This window comes from Castanea sativa, chromosome 2, assembly GCF_040712315.1.
Source record: "Castanea sativa cultivar Marrone di Chiusa Pesio chromosome 2, ASM4071231v1".
NCBI classification, from domain to species: Eukaryota; Viridiplantae; Streptophyta; class Magnoliopsida; order Fagales; family Fagaceae; genus Castanea; species Castanea sativa.
Genome location: NC_134014.1, coordinates 453,686 through 474,858, shown reverse-complemented (window position 1 = coordinate 474,858; position 21,173 = coordinate 453,686). Strand labels below are relative to the sequence as shown.

Sequence of the window (21,173 nt, the reverse complement as noted above, 5' to 3'; positions counted from 1 at the left end):
ATTAAAATTCGGATCCTCTCACATAAATTGAAAAATATAATTTGATGATTTTAAATTTTAAGAATCTCTCTGACCAAAATTTTAGGGGCTGTTTGGCAAGCAAGTTATAACACATTTTCACACATTTTAAACAACATTACACTTATTTTCACACACTTTTTCACCCACACGTATATCAAAAATACCCAAACAACATAACTTAAACTACTCTCCCAAATACCCACTTAATGATTTTGGCTGGAAATGCAACCTTGTGCGTAGAAAATGGTGCAAAAATGTTGCCCTGGGTATATCCAGAAATAACTCATCTACTGTACTACGTCGTTGACTATATATCAAGAAACGACAGCCTTGCTCAAATGAATGGCAATGGGTACAGCATGCATGATGCATGTACATTGCTTCCTTGTGTCCTCGAAAGGACAATTTATAGATCGTTTGAAGTTCACGAAATTGAACACATCAAGGAAACGATAGTAAAACATGCTTTTGCCTGTATCTTTGGTTATATATATATATATATATATCAAGCTGCCATGCATGATAAACTCCCACAACAAAGTGAAAGGACATGCACTTTTTCATACCTTTTTTTAGCAATTTGGCTAAAGATGATAAGCTCCAGTTGGTTAACAGTAAAGGTGGTGTCAACGGGTAAAAAGTAGTGTTAAATTTATTGCTCATCAATTACATTTTGCGACCTTTAACAAGTTGTAGAAAAAAAAAAAGTGTGAAACAGCAAGCGTCCATGGACAAGTGGCTAGGTTGCAAAACTATTATTTTCACCATCTACAATGATTTTACCAGTTACTCCCACTTAAGATTGGACGTAATTACTATTAGATTATTTCATGATCTTCAGTGGTTGCCACGTAAATGAAAAGATTCTCAAGCAACAAAGGTTAAGCACCATTCAAGTCTTGGGGAAAATTTTGCTACATATAGATTGATAAATATTTTCTACATGGCCTAGTTTGACATTCTTCCCATTATGGGTGGACAATGCAGAGATAAAGACCTGTAATCTATGAAGGGTGTACTTCCCATGTTCTTCGCTAGCTAGCTCTCTACCAAGTATGAACCATAAACTAAAGCTCTATTGCTCTAGCACTATAATCTCACTTATCTGAATTGGGAAGAACTTGTAACTAGGCCTGGATCACGTCATACATGTACAAAGAAGAAATACCCAAAAAGAAAATAGCAATTCACAATTGCCATATCTCCCGGCTATTGCTCCGCCACTAACCCTCTCTGCAGTCTCTAACAGTAAAACATTACTCTTTTCACATTCTCCTTTAAGGCTGGCAATGGCCGGACACCAGACTCTCCAGCTGCTCGTGTTCCCTTGGCACCATGACCAGCACCACCACCTGTCGAGCCATTCTCCTGCAACTCTGGCTCCATGTAGAATCGAGCACGAAAGGCAGCTAAATGTGCATAATACGCTGGAGGAACTGCACAATAGCAACAAACTCAGCTGCTTCAGTTACAACTTCGCATTAAAACTGGCTACATCATTTATGCTATAACTTCAGGACATGATCTGTACAGCTCATGATCATGACAAGGCACTTTTTGAGGGCATGACCACATGATTCAGATTTAGGGAGTTATCTCAGATGCATTCAAATGAATGAATTAAGTAGGGCTAATTTGGGTTGCAAAAATTAATGAGTTTGTTGAACACACGAAAATATTTTATTCCTTCTTTTTTTGTTTTAGGTGAAAGATAAAGAACATGCATCTATAATACTCCTCAATGTTGAGTCCATTACAACTCTTACTAGGGTTGCTTAGCCTTCAAAATCATTCCATCATCCCTTTGAAGACTGACACCCTTTTTAGGGCAGAGAGATGGGTGAGGGGTTGAGGGTCTGACGGTGAATCCATCACACCTTCCTATAGGGGAATGAAGTCCTATAAGGTGTCAACCTCAATTGCAAATATATGTGAGACTCTGCAAGGAACAACTTTGCTTACCAACAGAGACGGAACGTGTACATCTTGCGTATGTATAACAGAGATTATTCGTCAATGACTGGATTCCATCTGGTGTAAAATTGTTCTCATCCCAAAGAACATGGTAGTGAGCTGGCCTGCTTGTCCCCTAACACATTAGAAAGATAGAAATTTCAAAATTTTAGTGAACATGTACTTAAGCAGCATGATTTATAAATAATAAACAGGCAAAAGCTGTCAACTTCTCACTATTAAATAATAATAAGAATCTTCCATTGCACGTGGCCTTCCCATCTAAATGTCAATCCCAATATTGCCATGGTTTCAGAATGAAAGATAAAATGGAGCACCTTTTCATGTACCAATATGATTTGGGACCTTATCCAAAAGATGGTTTTAAAATGAATAAATAACAACTCATTTCCCAAAAACTTCCTAAGTCAATTTGACCATCATGAATGCTCCTTTTTCAATATACCTCTTAGTCCCTTGATTTTACCTACAATAGCATCCTCTCGACCACCCCAGTTGTGGCCTAAGTATGAAAGTTTGGAGAAGGTAGACTATTGTTTTTGGGCCAACAAATTAAAGCATAGTTAACTGTAATATCTGTCAAATGGCTCAGGACAAATGTATTTTGGTTGTATATGAGCAACCAAAAACAAACAAAATGGTTTGATAAGACTCCTCTTAAGATGTTTGCAGTATGTCACATTTCATCCTTTCCCTAGTTTCGTAGTAACAGGCTTCAGAATTGTAAATCCTCTCCAGCCAAATATAATGTTTTTACCTGAATTCCAGCATGGCTGCAGAGATAAAAATCAAATTCTGTTGGATGACAGATTTTAGAATCAACCACAGTGCCTGAGAAAACAGATTAAATGTCAGTGGATAAACATTACAAAATCGATGATGGCTTGAATTGTGCATATGTATGCAAAGCAAAACAGATGCGATTTTTGAAGAAACTAAAACCTCACCGGGCAAAATGTTCCCACTCTTGTCCGTGCTGCTCCTGTCCCTATGGTTGTTAGCAAATAATCGAGTGTGATGTCGTTTTTGTACCACAATGAAAGTCACTGGTGGCTGATAATTTGGTTCTAGTGAAGCACAAGCCTGTATGGTAATTATGTATAAGAACCACATAATTTTTCCATATTTGTCCGAAATAATTTAATATGATGAAAAAGAGACAAATATATCAATTTTCACCTTCCGGATTGCATCTAACTCGTAAAGCAGAACTTGATAAAACTGTCCTTCACTTACACCATCCCTGTTTGAATAGTTTCTCATCATCATAAGAACTTTAAGTCTAAAATTAAAATCATAATGCATTTCTTAAACACAATATATGCATCTAAATGTCTATATGCATTCCAAAGTGTGCAGATCAAGCAGGACTTGGATCAAAGAATGACAAAATCAATGAAAAATTCAATCCCTCCAGAGATATAATTAGTCATATCAATTCCATTGAGCAATTTCATAGATGCTTCACTTTCTGAGGGTCAATTTTATTGGTAGTTATACATGCACTCAACGTGTCTTGAACCCATGACCTTACTCTCCAACCCTATATTTAGCTCATTAGCCTCTCTTTTTTTCCCCACATTTGGTATCTGATATGAGAAAATGCATACTCATACCATATATCATCAAGTGGTTATAGTTATTTTTTGAAATAAAAAAAGGCTTGCTTCCCTTGCATAGACATCCAATAGTCTCTCAGCCAGAGTGTGTAAATATTGTTACATGATTGATTCTCACCAACACAATGATGATATGAATCAGACACATGATTGATGCACATAGCAATTCCATGTAAAACTAAATCAGCATGGTGCTTTTAGCCATAGTATTCTGATATACGTTCATGAAAACCTCAAAAGAGAAGACCTTCTAATTTTGCACTTGAATTTTGACTTGCACCGGTAAACAAGCACCAGTTTAAACTTTGAGTTTGCATTGATAATTTAAGAAAACTCCTTAGTTAAACTTTGAGTTTGCATTGCTTCAAAAGTTCAAATTTCAACTAAAGAATGTTGCAAATAATCTTTAGCACAAAAGAGAGTATTTTGAAAGTCGAACTTTCAAAAAAGTTAGGCTAAAAATAAAGTGCCTTAGTAATTTATCTTATCAACTGTTTCCATAAGACGACAAGGCCCCAAGCCACTAACAAATTTTTCTGCAGCAACCTCCATTAGATTTGAGAATGATATCCCGCCCATCTAAAGCTATATTTTAATAAGCAAATAGCAACCTGAATTTAACACTTCAAGAGAGTTACTTATAGGTAACTAGCAAATTCTGTGTTAATTGTTTCCAATGTCAAAAATGCTCATACAACATTAAAAAGAAAACATAATTCGGGGAAAATCAAAAGAGAATCTGAAAGACTGCATTGCAGACAAGAATATTTGACCTGTAAAATATAATTCTCAGTGGCTTCTGCCCCGTTGCCTTCCTAAAAGAAACCAGGAGATCCCTGCACAGGATAAATACAGACATGATATGCTGACACCATAGAAGGATAACAAAGTAAAGAAGATGAAAATTCCAGCTTAAGCAAATGAAGAGTGCCTATACCGGATCATGCCACCACTAACCAAGCCACGAACTGGATCTTGCCATGTTTTGTACAGGTCCTGTATGAGTTCCTGTCTGTGAGCTTGAGCGCAAACTAATCCAGCATATTTTGTTACTTCAGGCCAGTCCTGGGAAGCTACTACCTACAGTTGGACCAAAATTAACAGCAACCAATGTCTCAATAATTTTTGCGGTGAAAAGAAGTTTGTAGAAATATAAATTATTTAGGAAATCATACAGCAGCTATTGAGGGACTGGAGTCCTCTCCATTCTCTGGGTGAGTCACATCAGCTCCAAATATAATGGTTGGTATGTCACTAACTAATGGTATTCTGCAGCTGATAGCATCCAGAAGAACAGTGTTTCTACCACCCATCTGCACCAAGAATAGGGAAAATTAAGGATTCGGTATCAGGAGCCATGAATTATCTGGAAAGTTGAGAAGTTATTGAAGAAAAATTTTCAGAAGAGTGGGCTTGCTGGTACCACCCACCAAAGTGATACATATTGAAAGAATTATAATGGGAAACTAAATAGGAGGCATGCATTAACATTCTCAAATTAGTGACCTAATCAAGTTATGTGGTACAAGTCAAGCTATCAATGCTTAGAGAATGAGAAATTTGTAAGTTGTACCCTGATACATCTCAAACTATGTGGTAAAATTCAAGCTACCAATGCTTCAAGAATGAAAAATTTGTAACCCAATACATCTCGAAATATTCAAAGAATTTTGCTGACATTGATGATGCATGCAACAAGATAGAATGCAACTAACATGAAATTCATGGTAAAACTTTATATAATCTTGAAAAAAATAATAAATTAAACCTTAACATTGATCTTCAGAGATACGTTAGCCAAGTACTGCTTGCTGATCTTGAAAACATGCTTCGTGAGACAACATTGTGATATCAGTCCAAGATCAGTTTCACAGATTCGCTTGAGATCACCTGAGAACAGAATCAGAGAACAACCATGTCACATTCAAGTTTGGTTTCAGTTGGAGCAAATCAAGCTCAGATCACAGTTTCATGCATCATAACCACCAAACTTTGGGACATGGCATACCATACAGTGACCCATTGTTGTCTGGCAAAATAGCTAACAGAAGCTCTAATTCTTTTCCTTTTGTCTTGTTCATGGCTGAATGAAAAACATGCTTCAAGGCCTTCTCCACTTGCTCAGGCCTGGCATTGTAGATTGGAATGACAGGCTCTGGATTATATTCCTAGAAAACAGGAAAAACTTTAGGCTCTGCTTAGATAATATTGTTCAATCTTCAAACATGCAGAATGAAACAAACAGACAACTACCATGCCAGATACTTGACACATTTGGGCAAGTTCATTACAAAACCCACGAGCAACACTTTCTTGTACACTGCGTGAGAAATTTATACATGCCCATCGACTTACAGTCATCCCATTGATCATTTTCTGCATTATGTGAGGAGCAGGAAACCAAGAGATCAGTGGTAGAATCAATGCAAACTCAATGAGAATGATAAAACCCTTATAGGTAAGAGACATTAAAAAAAATTTTAAAAATAAAAATAAAAAATAAAAAATAAAAAAACCTGAAGAGAGAAGGAACAAGAATATGTTCAGTTCTTTCACCATTCCAAACAATTACTGACTTGATGGGAATTTGAAAATTAATACTCATTTATTTTGTTTATGAAAACTGAATTGATGAATTATTAAAGTTTTACAACATTTCAACTATTGTCTCCCAGTTGGTTCTGACAGAATAATTAATAATATTTATAAGACATGAGGTTAATGCACCAATAGTAGAATACCTTGTTCATCATGTTCCACTGACCAACTTGTGGCAAACAGTCCTTTTCTTTTCCGGTTTCATGATACTTCAGCTGCAGTTAAGAGTGTCATTATAGCAAACAGTTTATATAATATCAACTGCTATTTTATGAAATATAATCATGATTACTGGAGGAGCACATTACCCAAGGAGCAGGAAGAATTCGTGCCTCAACAGAAGCTAGCTTTTCACTGATTTTGATCCCAAACTCCTTTGCATAAGGATCTTGATCGTAGGCATTCTGTTGAACTGTCTGCTTGTGTCCAAGAAGGATAAAATGTTATTTATACAAACTAATTCAAGACCAAAAACACCATATAAATCTATTTACAAGCCTTGCATTATCCCAATGATCTCTTGTTAAATTTCCTGCAACTGTGTTTGAGATTCCTTCATAAGTTTCAGGCTATTACATTGATATTCCAATTTCCAATCTCATCAATTATAGACCTTTTTGAATCATATCAAAGTAGCCAAAACCTCTACATATTATGGACTTCTATGCAGAATAACAGAGCCTTCCTTAGAAGGTAAAAGTTGAATGACTTTAATCTATAAGAACATTTGACACCTGTTCTCAAGAACAGTAACAGGTATATAAAATGTAAAATTTTCTTCTCCCTTGGAATCTAGAAATGTTAGAATGCTTCAATTATTCATCTTAGAAGTCAGATAACATTTTAAATTTTCAAGCTTTTTACAATTAATTAGGGATGGAACAAGGTTCTAAGGTTTCAAAGCTGAATATCATTAGCAAAAGCAAGTAAATCAAAAGTGGTCTATGTATTAAGCCAAGTTCACAAAACTTATCTTGTAAAGTTTCACTATCACTCTATTACTATTTTGAGGAATATTTTATAATGTTACAAATACCTGCAAAATGTCATTTTCCCTATCTCTAGGTCTTTGGCAAGTAACTTTTAGTAGAGCAGTAATTTGCCTCTCATTCAGCCTTTTTGTATATCGTTGCCCCTCAACAATTTTGCAGGCCTGAAAAATCACAATCATGCAGATTTCATGCAAAAATGTACAAAATAGAAAATTAAATAAAATCAATTAGGATAAAAGGAAAACCTTGCTAAGGAGTACTCCCTACCTCCATAGGTAAATAGTTAGCCTTCTTTTGGTTTCCTACTTGAAGACAAGGAAGGTGTGTATGTTGAATGGTGAAGCCATACATCTCTTGGAAGTATTCAACAACCGATTTCATGTTTGAATTGTCATCAACAGGAAACCTGCACAAGTATACCTTAACTAATTAAACATGCAAATGAATTTATCAAGCATTTTAGGGGGAAACGGAATGGAGCAAGTTTTGCCTTTGCTCTTTTTGGAAATACCACTAAGCTGGATTTTACTGAACTTCCATTCTTTCATAATACATGAGCTCTCACCAACTTAATAGCTCATAGACTTTGAGGTGAAAATATAAACAAGGAATAGTTAGAGATTTACACTAGTTCTCTCGTAGGTTGAGATGTCAACCCTGAAACGCGATACTTTCTTCGTACATTTCCTCTGTGTGTTACTTCAACTTTCACTCCTCTAAGGGCCTTCTTAATCTGGTAAACAATTCAAAGTGGAATTCTAAATTAAATGAAATACCAAGAAAAGGAAACCAGATGGCATCACCAATATAGAGAAAAGTACCTTTACACGGTCAGAATCAGACAATGGCCTTAATAAAACATCTTTGCTTAAAAGCTGGGCAACAAACTCTATAACTGGGAGAGGCTCAATAAATGCAGCTGAAGCCATGTCTGTTACATGTGATGATTGAGTGAATAAACATGGGACTCTGTTTGAGCAAGAACTTGAGTAATTTGATTAGAAAATTCACAGAATTGTAGTCTATTACCAATGTTCAAGGACAGGCCCATCTGGGTAGGCCTTATACTCTGATAAAATCCACACCATGACTCCAAGCCATCACCAAGCCGTTGTGGCGTTCTTATATTGGGTGAAAAAAAGGATCTCCCAACGGGTAAGTACCTTTACAGAATGCAGGCTTTGTAAGATAATAAGAACCAATTGTACAAGGGTCATTGGTGAATATATATTGCATCTAGCGTACAAGACTCGCTTCTGCAGGGTATAAGAGAGGTGTTTGATAGGCAACCAAACCCTCAATTTTACATCAATTTTTGGAGAGTTGTATGAGGATCACTGGTCGCATTTAAAATTTAACATGATAACAAGCATTGGGAAATTATACCTTTTTGATGAAAGTTCTCTTAATACAATGTCAAGAATTTGAAGAGCTTCCTGTGGCGCGTCGGCACGTTTGCCAGCTAGAAACTGGCCCAAATGATGCATGTTTGCCCTTGCAACAAACTTAATCACCACTTTATATTCTCTCTCCCTTCTGAAAATTTGTAAATTGGTCAATTTAGGTTACTTCAACTGGAATATACAGAAACAAGGCCAAAATAAAGTCCTTCGTTGATACAAAATATTTGATCAATGTAAATCTTTTTTTTTTTTTGGGGGGGTGGGGGGGGGGGGATTTTCCTTTTCCTTTGTCATTTCCTTTTTTTGTTTTTTTTTTTTAATCTCCAATTCTATATGATTTGTTAGAATGAGAACCTTCAACTGAACGAAAAGAGAAAAACCCAGATGGCAGAAAGGAAAAGGGAGAGTTAATGATGACATGGGAGCACAAGCAATAAATCCTTACTTAGGGCCATTGATTCCATCTTCTTGATCTACTAGCTTAATTTTGAACTCCTTCCAAGCAAAAGGAAGCTCCCCAGCTGTGTACAGACTCTTTCTGCCATCATAAGCAGGTAGTCTCGTTCCTAAGTCAGATTCTTTGTATAACCTCACCAGTTCTGCCATGATGGCTCTGTTTACAGTTCTTGATGACACTTCAGGAGTTATGGTAACCTGCAAAAAGCAGGCAACTGATGGTCATAAAAGGAAAAGAAAAACAACAGGAACAAAATTGATGGCCAAATTTAACACACATAAATGGCATTAGAAGAAAAGGACTGTAAGGAAAACAGAAATCTATTCAATTTCTTCAACTGCAATGTAACAGCAAACGTATGGATATACCACACCATAAACTTATTGAATGTCAGATTAAGGGGCCCAATTGCTAAGAAACAAAGAAAAAATATATATAAACCAATTCAATTTTTGGCAGCAGCATACTAAATAGATATTAAAACCATGAAAGAAAAAGAACTTACATCATACTGGTTTAAGTCCTTGTCTGGTAACTCTGCAAAGAAATGGTTGGCCTTTACAATACACCTTGCCCCAACTTGACCATATCCAGGCCTAGGAGCAAAACTCAAAGACTTGCTTGATGTGGGAAAACCCATCTCTTGTTCACACAAGTTGCCGCCATTTTCAACAGTACCATTTGCAGTACTTGCTACAAGAGCTCCTGCACGGTTTGCAGAGACAGGTTTATGCACCACTGTGCAATGCCTAGAACTTGGACGCATAAAAACATCACCTTGATCAGACTTTCTGCCCCCTCTATTTCTTCTTCTTCCTCTGGATTTTGAAGGTGGTGAAGTTTGGTTATGGGCCTTGGTGTTGTGGGGTTCTTGGGGTGGTGATGGTGATGGTGGACCTTTGCCATTTTGAGCTGTTTTGGGTGCTTTCTGAACCGGGTTCATGGAATTCTGCAATTGGGTTTTGATCACAAGGTGTTGCTCTGAGCTCTCTTTCATCTGCCTTATAGGCATGCTGATTTGCTGACTGACGAGACTAATATATTATATATTCAAAGCACAACCACTTTTTTCTTCAAAAAGAGAATCACTTTTACCATATGTCACGCAACACCCGCTGTCTTCTCTTCTTCCTCTTCTACTTCTAGCCTTCACTTATATTTCTCACAGATTCAAAGACTATTCCTGCTGAAAAAGGCCAAAAACAAGAAGCAAAGAATGCAGATAAGCGAAATGACCGTAGATTGCAGAGGAATAAACAAATGGGAATAATGATGAGAAATGCATCATGGCTTTGTACGCAAAGTTAAAAAGTGTAAGGGTAAAAGTCCAGTCTTTCGTTGACGATTACAAGTGTTACTATTCCTTTGCTAAACTGAAAACCCCAAACCATTCACAGCTCTGTTTCAGGCAGAAGATTGACCCTTAGAAAAAAACATAGAAACAAATAAGAGCCAAAACCCAACAACAAATAGTTACAGTTTTTGTCTGACTAGTAATTGTAGAGCCATTGGGTGAAGAAAGCAGACATACAAGACCAAAAAATAGATTGTTTTTTACAACATATTTCTTAGTCTCTACTCAAAATCTGGGAGGACCATCAATAAGAGAAGAAACATAAAACACGAAACCCCAAACAAAACTTGCAGCCAGAAAATCAGGTCTGTAACTCGAAAACCAGAAATGATAAATGTAAAGACAAAATCAACCATAACCCATAACCCAAAACCCAAACCTTCTTCAGATGCTTCTATTAGCAAACCAATGAACATGAATCAGCAAGACAAGGAAGAGCATAGAATAAAACAAAATAAATATTTTAAACAAAAGAAACTAATCCAAGCCCAAGAAACGGAAATACCCAGAAGACAAAAACCATTTCTTTAGGACTGTCCCCTACCCAGAACCGAAAATCACATACAAGATGAATAAACCCAAGCAGATAAAAACATAAGAAAAGTATAAAAACAAACAAACAAATGAAATTAAAAATATAAAATTTTAAAACCGTGTGACTGCTATAGAAAGAGAATAAAAACACAGAGAAGAAAACAAAAATTAAGAACATATCCAAAGGGAAGGAATAAACATTGAAAAGGGCAGTGAAATCACTATCTGTAGGATTCACAAAATTAATGCAATGCGCCCACAAACATTAAATATCGTCATCTTAAGTGCAAAAAAATTAAAGACTCACCAACTAACCAACCCACCTTAACTATGAGAGAGCGTAGTAGTGTTAAGGAGTAAAAGAAGTAGCTTTGAAGTTGAAACTTGAATCAAGTACTAAAACAAGTAGCTAGTAGTACTAGTATATAACAAAGAAAAGGAGGAGAGGGTGGTGTACTTTAAAAAGAAAGGGAAACAAAGAACGTGATGGGAGATTAAAAGGGGAACCAAAAGTAGGCTATAAATATTAAAGATGGGGTTTTGGTGGAGTATTCAGAATTCAGAGAGAGACAGAGAGAGAGAGAGAGTAAGATAGAGTAAGATGATGTTGATGATGATGAATATGAATCTTTATACACGCATGCAAAGCGCTTTTGGTGTTTTCTTTATCACGTGTAAAAGGCTTGTGAGGTCCCTGCCTCTCCTTTGCTTTGCTTTGCTTTAAAAAAAAAAAAATATGACTCTTTCTCTCTCACTCTCTCACTTTGTTTCCATTCTGGACTGGTCGCGCAGCCTCGGGGACGTACATTAACATGACCATAGATTTAAACTTATAATAAAGAAAAAATATATATAGAACATAGAGAGAGAGGAAGAGGAAAGTGGTGTGTATGAGTCCAAAAGAGCCACTGAGGATTTATAAAAGCAATCATACACAGAAGAAGAATAATTCGAACTTGCAGTCTCTCTCTCTTGCAGGCAGGCTTCTCCATTTTGTGTTCTCTCTCTCTTTCTCTAATTCTTTGTTTTTTTTCTCTCTCTCTCTCTAGTCCCTATGTAGTGTATTATGTAATGTCTCTTTAAAAAAAATATCTTTGTTTTTTTATTATTATTAATTTTCATGTTCTTTCCAATGTACCCACCAACACCACCCATCCAGTGGCTTTGGTAAGCCTTTAACGGTCGATTCAATGGTGGATAAGACCCCGGGTCCACTTTTCCTCGTGTGGCCTTTTCTGCTTTTTTTGACTCCTAAGCCTTGATCTACTACCCTAAGGTGTACCATATACATGTTAAGCTCTTCCAGAACATGTTTTTGCTTCTTCTTTTTTTTTTTTTTTTACAAATTTGATATAATTTAAATATATTCCATGATTCTATATTAATGGTTATTGTTAGGATTGCTTATTCCATGCAAAGTTTTCTTATAATTAAACATTCAATTTCATTGTAATGTGTATTTTGTATCTTGTGGGTCAATTTGTAAGTTGCTTGAGGTTTAAAGAGCTAACATTCAAGTTGTATAAGTAAGCATTTCGATCTAGTGAAATGGCTAATAACAAAATGGCACGTGATTGGTTTTTGAAAAATTGCTACAGCAACAAGTTAGCTAGACACTCACATAACACTTGGTTGATAGGAATTGCAAAATATGAGAGAAATCAGTTTATAAACCTCATTTCCCATGAAATTTGCAAGTTGAATAACTATATTGAAGAGTTAGAGAGAGACCTAAAACCCTAGAGAAAAAACCTTCTCATTCTCCCTACCTTCTTTCTCTCACCATTGCCAAATTATGTGAAGGGCGATTAATCCAATACACACAAGGTAACATTCAGAGTTCTTGAGTGTTTGTTGATGTTGGGAATCATTGGAAAGCAATCATAAATCTCCAAGAGGCTTTGGAGTGATCAAGGATATTTAATCATCCAATTGGTAACCCAACTTGTAGATCCAATAACTAGAGAAGAGAGATGATTTGAGGAATCGATTGCTAGTAACAATGGCGGCTCTATAAATTTTTTTTAAGGTAGTCACTAAGAAATTTAAATTATACAAAATCTAATAAAGCAAAAACTTGAATATTTGCTACAATTGCGAGTTGAGTTGAGTCGCTAAAGAGACAAATTTTTATAATTGCAAAGCCAAAAAGAGTATAATTGTCATCACCATCAAGAAGAACTCACAACCACAATATTTTTTTTGGTACCATTTTTTATGGAAAAATGTAATTAGAGATTATTTTTATTGAATAGGTTGATCGAGCTACAAGTTTTATCTTTTCGTTTTATAATAGGCTTTTTGTTGAATAATTTGTTTATTTGTTGTTGTTTGGTATTGTCTTGTTTTTGTTTGATTAATATTTATTATTATTTGGGCTAATATTTGTTGATGTTATTTAAGCCTTTTTTTAAAAAAAATTAAAAAAGGGATTAACAATTATGTTTGGGGGTAGAATTAATTTTGGAGTAAGGCTACGTCCACAACATTTTTATAATAAATCTTATGTAAAAAACTATTATTCATGGGTAAAAAAATAATATCAATATTGAGCCCAAATTGGAATCATTACACATTGGATTTATTGTGAAATTATTATGAAAATGTTGTGAATATAGTAGCATTACTCTTATTTTTGTTGAACACAAATTTTGTAATTCCCAAGTCAGATTATTTAACATTTTTATTTGAGTAATCACAATAGGTTAGTTTGGTACATAAATTTTTTTTTTGGCAAGTGTGTGTGTGCGTGTATATTTTCTTGCAAGTCAGAGTGGTCTTGTGATCACCCTGGCTTGCATGTCTATGGCTAGCAAGAGCTTGGAAGGCTTGAGTACGTTGTTACTTCACTACTTGAAGGTTTTTGTAGGTAAGATGTGCTGCAACCATTTTCTCTAGTAGATCGTTTGATGCAGTAACACCCCAAAGAAATTTTTCTGCCAAGTTATCGAGTTTTCCTCTTGGTAAACACCGCAATGAGTTGTGGCTTTGTTTAGATTATGTGGGATTGTTTTCTATTATGTTGGTATCCATGCTTATGTCAACTAGTTAATCAAATTAACAATTGAACCTAATTAAATAAATTGGCCTGAAATTGATTATGCTCGTAAAATTTGGGGTCTAAATCGTAAGCTAGCAGAATTTGGTTGTGCTTTCTTAGTTATCAGTTGATGTTTATAAAATGCGAAATTCAAATTTAAGTCTAGATAGCAAATTATGATTAATACAAAATCATTTTTTTTACATGAAATTATTAGTGATATATTTTTTTACCATACGCTAATCACACCTTATCATAAGGAAAATTATACCCCTTGAGATATTTTATCATTGGGACAGTTGTGAAAAGAGAAAATTATAAAATTTTATTGTGTCATGTATCATGTGTTGGGCATGCAGTAAAATTAAGTGTGAGCTCTCAGTCACGTGTATCGTGATGTAAGGGCTTGCAGTTACCAGCGGTGACCAGAGCAAGTTGCTTTTTCAGGGTTTGATCGTAAAAACAATAAATTAGAGAGTACGGGGATGGATCAACGGTTTTGAAATGGAGAGAGGAGTCTGATTCAATGAGTTGGTTTGTACCTTATATATTGTGCAGTTCGTCGATTGTATTGTATTGGGTTTCACTTTCATAAGACAAAAGCAGAAAGGACTGAAGAGGTAGTGATTATCTATGATGACACGCAAGACTTGGGAGCCAAAAATGGGTTCCACTTCAACAAATACATTTACATGGTGGGAAATCTATGGCTCTTATGAGATTTCCACTCATTATAATTTGGAGGGTTCTGATTGGGGGAGTGCTTCAGAAATCATTACTTCTTGACCCTTCACCCTTGTTTGCAAGGCTACTTTGAAATTTTGAAATGCTTGCTGCTGGGTGTCTTCCTTCCTATGGGCTCGATTCACCACCATTCGATTTGCATATATACACTTATTCTACAACTGTAAAAGCAATTCCTCCTAGAGGGAATTAGTTGACTGATCAGGACTCAATTTGTGACTATAATTCAAGAGATCTGGAAAAAGTCAAGGAATGCATGGATTAGAATCAACCGCCAATCTTGTGATGTGTGGACCATGATCCATACAACAAATTAAAGCATAATATATATATATATTCCATTTCAAAAAAATATATATATGTATATATAAATGGTTCGGTTTATGTGTACTTTTACACATTAAACTATTTATTTTTTAAAAAAATTTATCAAAAATTAAAAAAATTATCAAAATTTTTTCAATTCTCAATAAAAATTTTTCTAAAAATAATATATTATTATGTACTATTAGAGCACACATTAATAAAATTCATATATAAATGAGTTGTTAATGTTGTTGGTGTTGTAGTGCTGGTGTTGGTGGCATGCACACGTAACTCCATGGAACAATAAATGCACCAAATCATTACTCCAACAAAGAAAGAAAGAAAGAGAGAAGTGGGCTTGTGGGGGCATGGGCTTGTTTTGTTGTGGCATATAGAGATAAGAGTTAATATTGGATTTTCCCTGTTTTGATCACATATATATAATATATAATAGAGTGGGGACAAGTGAGCATAAGATAGATGGGCAAGGTTTGTTTTGTTTTGAGTTTGGGGTTTGTTTTTCCTAAGCAAAATATTTATATATTTTTTCAAAAAAATGAGGAAGGAAGGTGTGTTTACTATATATGTATGTTTTTGGTTGCGGACAAGGAAGAGGGATATTTGAGAGTGGTGGTGTGGTGTGGTGTGGTGTGGTGTGGGGAGTTTCCCAAGCCAAGAGTTGGAGGAGGAGGAGAGTCAAGAAGAGTAGTGCGTGTGGTGGGGTCCAATCTCCACAAATATATTAATATAAATAAAAGGGTGTACGTACATCCCAACATATCCCACATTTATTTTGCACTGCTCCATTGCTGCTGCCTATGATTCCACCCATCTCAATGTTGGGGACATTATATATTAATTTGAAGTGCGAATGAATGAGTGAATCATGGAACAAACCCACACATCCCATCTCAGCACAAAAAAAAAAAAAAAGCCACACATCCCATTGTGGCCTTGCGTGCTTAATCTTATCACGTGACCACCATTGATAGTGTGTCACTATATTAAGTGTATACCAAAGGAACAAAGTGACTAATTAAACACTCCCTATCATGAGAGCTTCTAGACTCGGCTTTGTTTTTTTCTTAATAATTAATTTCACTTCCTAAATAATATAGCACCGGACCCATCCATTCATAATTCATTCACATAAACACTGGTCAAAATTTTATAAATTATATTTCACATTGGACTGACTGTTACGTTGATATTTTTCAGTATTTCACCATGTGCTTGCTCCCATTATATTCTGGGGGAGGAAGGTTCTATCAAGTGATTATGTTTAAAAAAAAACGTTCGATTAATTGACTTAGAATTTGTCGGGAAACTACAATTTTATTTTACAACCACTCTAAAAACAAGTTCACAAAACAATGCAATGTCAAATTCTATAAATTATAAAAAAAAAAAAAAAAAAAAATTTGAACGTGCCTTTCTTATCATCAATTGATTTTGAGGTGAAGTAACAAAACTTATGGGGGATTGTTAGGCATCATCGCCAGGTGGGAGATTGTTAGGGAGGACCACAATTTTGTTCTATATAGACTCTATGTCCACTCTAAAAACAAAACAAGCCTATGAGATACAATATTGAATGCCATAAAAAATTTGAGTGTATTTTTTTCATCATCAATTATTTTTTAAGTGGGTGATATAACTCACAGCCTAACAGACTTTAACCATCAAAAATTAAGTTTTCTAATATCCGCTAGTTGTTAATAGCTTAATAGTATTGTTCAATATTGGATTTTATGAGCAGAACCAAGATTTGAAACTTTGAATCATCCTTCTTCTATTGTTGTAACAATAGAATTTTAAAAAAAAAAAAAAATTAAGAGTTGGGTTTTGACTTTTGACTTATAAACTTTTTCAAAAAAAAAAATATTCGGAGCGAAGTAAACGTATTTATTTTACCTACATAGTCTTCTAGTTAATAATGGTTCAATTTACTCTTAACGGTCATGGTCCCATGGAAAAAAAGTTTTTCTTCTCCTATAATTCAATCCATCTAGAATAACATCAGATTTTTTAATTTTTATATTTTTTTTTTGAGAAAAAGGAATAAGATTAGAATTATAAAGCTTTGATTGTAGCAATAGAGTTTATCGCAGTGTCGGGGCATCTTGAGAATAGACACGTAAAAAGCCTTCCTTCAAGGTTCATAAAATTAGATATCATATCACGTATATAGTAGGTAAAATTAAACAGTTACTTTTGCCAAAAAGAGAAAAAGGGAAAAGAGGGCCCATCTAGACATGCATAAAAAAAAGCTACTGTTGTTTTTAATTGATGGACTGGCTCGCCGGCCCTGCCCATGGGAATGCAGTGAAAGAAACAGAAATCGAAGTACTGCTAGCTTTGCCTTATACTCAATACTCATGCTCATAGGGGTTTTCTTTTCTTTTCACTAAATTACAAAATTTGGCCAGGCAAAGCTATGATAACAATGACATATGGCCAGCAATAGCAATAATGGTTTTCGATCATGTTAAGATTATCTTAATTAACTAATTAATGTAGGTTAATTAGTTATCTATCTTTGAATATCTAGGGTCGGCAAACGCACGCGTGTAACTCCATCCGATCCTATTTTTTTAATTCTTCCTTTGAGTCATTCTTTTGGTCTTCACGGTATTTTTATGTGTTTGTTTTGTAGTTTGCAACTGAAGTGATATATATTTATTATATAGTGTTCGTAGTGGCAAACACTCTAATGTCCCACTCAATTCATACAGACATAATCAAAATTAAAGGGCTCTATTCTACACTATGATATGTGCGCCTAGTTTATCCTACTATGAAACCCACTCATTGCTACATATCTGGAGGTTTTAAAAAAAAACATGAGTGTGAACTGTGAAGTGAATTAGCATGGATGATGATCTGGCAACTGTTTTATACAAGTTTGCATCTGCCACTTTCATAATGCACCAATAGTTATGTATTGTCAACGCTCAACACCACTATATATGTTTATCTAAACCAGTGCAAAATAAGAGAAAAAAAAAAAAAAGGAGAGAGAGAGGAGTGGAAAGGGGATATTAGCATATATATATATATAAATTTGCTTCTTTACATGTTTAGTTTGCAATTGCAAGGGCTGAAAATAACCATTATGTGCAGTGTGGGCTTTATCTTGAAAACTCAACTCATTTAAATATATAAGAGATGGTGGGTGAGTAAGGAAAACACTTCTTTCATTTTCCTTTCCTCCAAACCAAACAATATATATTTTTATCCTCCCCTCATTTTCTCCCTTTTATATTTTTATTTTCTTTCATCTTGGTTTCTCTCAAACCAAACATTAATTATATTAGTACTCAGAATGATGTAACAATAAAATAAATGCCAAAAAAATTACAATGAGAAAAGGAAAATATTAATTATAACGTTGTTTATATTAATTACGTATCACCACGACCATTATGAAACAATGCGCATGCATTACCATCTTTGTCTTAAAATTGTCACATGCACTGATAAAAAAAAAAAAAAGGTCATATGCATGCATTGTGGAATATCAAATAAGTAAAGCATATCTATATCACTGTATATTTTTTATGCGATAGTTACTTCATAAGTATAAGTGGTTATGGGGTGTGGGAAGACAAAAACCGAGATTCAAGTCTCTAAGAAAAAGTTTCACACATATGTACATTTAGATTAGGTTATAATAGAATTTATATTTTGTATTAAATGAATAAATAAAAAAGAAGAAGTAAGGCATATCTATAATCTATTGGATGAGAAATACCTGATACAGTACTACAATGAATAAACAATTAATTTCATATATAATGCTGTCATTTTCATATATATATGAATATGGTTATTGGTTTACAAAATGGTCACCAACAAATGATACGGCACCCTAATATATAATTTGTAGCATGTAGCATAATGAGGTTAAAGCAAGCAGGATGTAACTTTTAATTGTTTCACTATTAACCTATCATTATCACACAAGTTGCTGTAATCACTAGCGGATACTCATCAATCTTTTCACTAAGCTACCACCGCAATCACAATCATCTATTACTATTAGGTGCTATAATTCAATCTTTTAGGGAGAGGAACCCCACTATTCACTATTCAGTTTAGGTTCATGATTTAAGCATGAGTATGAAATTGCGTCAAATTCCCTCTTTTCTTTTGATCGGTCCCTCCACGCCGTCCTTTTTTTATAAAGGAAAAATCTAGAAAGGAAAAAAAAAGGTGGAATTGGTGATGTGAATTCAATTCATGTTCACGAACGGGAATTCATAATTCCTATAATCATTTGAGTGATGAGTTTGGTTGTTAGTGTGTGTAGACAGATGGATTATAAATCCATGTCATGTTGATGTAGTGCTACTGCTCCACCTGGCCTCGACTGTGCATGGCAAATGAATCGGGATTTACTGATTCATGTCAAATCAGATATATGAACTTAAAGTTAGTGCTAAAACTTCTTGCTTTATAAATATTGTCCTTTTATTTTGTATTTTTGTCGCATGCAAAATAATTAAATAACTTGAGTGTTTTCCACTTTTTCTTTCGATATAAGAGCATCTACATCAGTGGATGCAAATTTTCTATCTATTTTACATAAAAAAAACTTATTTTTTTATTTTTACAAAATACTTGTATCAATTTATCTATTTTACACATTTATTCAATAAAATTTTAATTTTTTTACTATTTTTCATTATTTCATTCATTGCCTCTCTCTCTCTCTCAGACCCAACCACTAACCCAAGATCAGAAACTCATTCAAGATCAGAAAACTGATCGGCCCTAGACCCATTCAAGTTGGCGAACAGACCCATTCAAAACCCCATCGCCTCATCACTTCAGGGCCATGGAGACATGGGTTCTAACGAAGCCAGCGGCGCCGGTGACTAGGACGGTGAGGCCGATGACGAGGACGGCAAGAAAAGAAGCAAAGACAAGAGAGAGAAAAAATTAATAAAATAATAAATGCAAATGCTACCATAACTGTGCATATATGCACGATTATTGTAGCAATTGTGCATAAATGTACAATTTTACACCCACTTATGTGGGTGATTTTTTTGGTCAAATTGTGTAAAAGGAGTAACATTTTCTATTTCGCAAAACTTTACCCAAGTTGATGGGGTTGCTCTAAATAAATGAGAACACTTAAAACTAAATACAAACAATACATATGTATCATTAACTTTGCAATTGCAGTCTAATGTTCATTAGTACAATAATTTCACTCAAAAATAGAGAAAAAAATTTGGAGAAGGTAAAGGATTCTTCATAATAGCAGTATCTTCATCACTATCCAATATTTTCAAATTTATAAATGCAAATGCTTCGTACCCTATAGTACTTTACTTAACAAAACAAGAAAGCTTGCAAAATGAAAAATATTAGAACTTGTATTGGCGTTTGAAATTTGAAGTTTGATTATTGATACTATATATATATATATATATATATAACTACAATTCTATCAAATTCTGAAAGGATTTCAAGAACAAAACAATAATCAACATTATTAAGTAATCTTATAAAAAAAATTCAATGATTTTTTATTAAAAAGTGAATAATATCTCATAGGAAATAACTACGGCTGCAAACATTACACAATTTTTTTGGCAAATTTGACAAAGAAATACTTTCTACATTCTTGGATGGGCAATTCCATCTAGTTAGTTCATAAGAACAGGATTAAGTGTTAAGCATTAACCATCCTCGTCACCCAATTGAATTTGTATGACTCAAGATCAACTTCTAACACACTGATACCACCAATGATCGATTGGATCAATATAATCCCCCATTCTTGCTCTTGCTCTAATTCCATTAGGGCATCCAAGCATATATCTTTTGAATTTCCTTCCACGATCACCTTTCTATAGGCCTCGTGTCTTCCATTTTACAAGATGAAAATGTGCATCATGACGTAAAGATGAGGCAAAAAGTGAACTTTTAAGGCCATAAGTTGTTTAAAGCTTTTGCAAAAGTTCAACAAATCTCTTTTCTCCAAATTTTGATTATTCAAATATTTATTTATTTCTCTAAGAAGCTTACTATTCAGTCTACTCCCTGTTATGATCATAGTATTCCACATGAATTAAGTGTAAGCTTTGCCACATGTTTATAAGTTTTTGGACACCCTA

At 34.6% G+C, this 21,173-nt stretch overlaps 1 protein-coding gene across 4 annotated transcripts; it reads right to left on the bottom strand.

Moving 5' to 3' along the window:
* Positions 1 to 920: 920 nt before the first annotated feature.
* LOC142625595 (protein argonaute 10-like) lies at positions 921 to 11,983 on the bottom strand. Of its 4 annotated transcripts, XM_075799244.1 has the most exons (23): positions 11,276 to 11,983; positions 9,842 to 10,250; positions 9,570 to 9,769; positions 9,053 to 9,261; positions 8,591 to 8,740; positions 8,234 to 8,367; positions 8,026 to 8,135; positions 7,831 to 7,937; positions 7,472 to 7,610; positions 7,249 to 7,365; positions 6,521 to 6,628; positions 6,356 to 6,427; positions 5,868 to 5,990; positions 5,623 to 5,782; positions 5,383 to 5,504; positions 4,790 to 4,927; positions 4,552 to 4,694; positions 4,388 to 4,450; positions 3,175 to 3,238; positions 2,943 to 3,078; positions 2,753 to 2,826; positions 1,984 to 2,110; positions 921 to 1,457 (listed from the first exon to the last, which is right to left on the bottom strand). In XM_075799244.1, exons 2-23 carry the CDS (start codon positions 10,074 to 10,076, stop codon positions 1,264 to 1,266), a joined length of 2,925 nt encoding a protein of 974 aa, XP_075655359.1. In that variant the 5' UTR covers positions 10,077 to 10,250; positions 11,276 to 11,983; the 3' UTR covers positions 921 to 1,263. The 4 variants fall into 4 exon arrangements, with proteins under 4 accessions (XP_075655359.1, XP_075655356.1, XP_075655357.1 ...); XM_075799241.1 differs by having other exon boundaries at positions 9,570 to 10,250; XM_075799242.1 differs by having other exon boundaries at positions 9,570 to 10,250; positions 11,260 to 11,624.
* Positions 11,984 to 21,173: the final 9,190 nt, after the last annotated feature.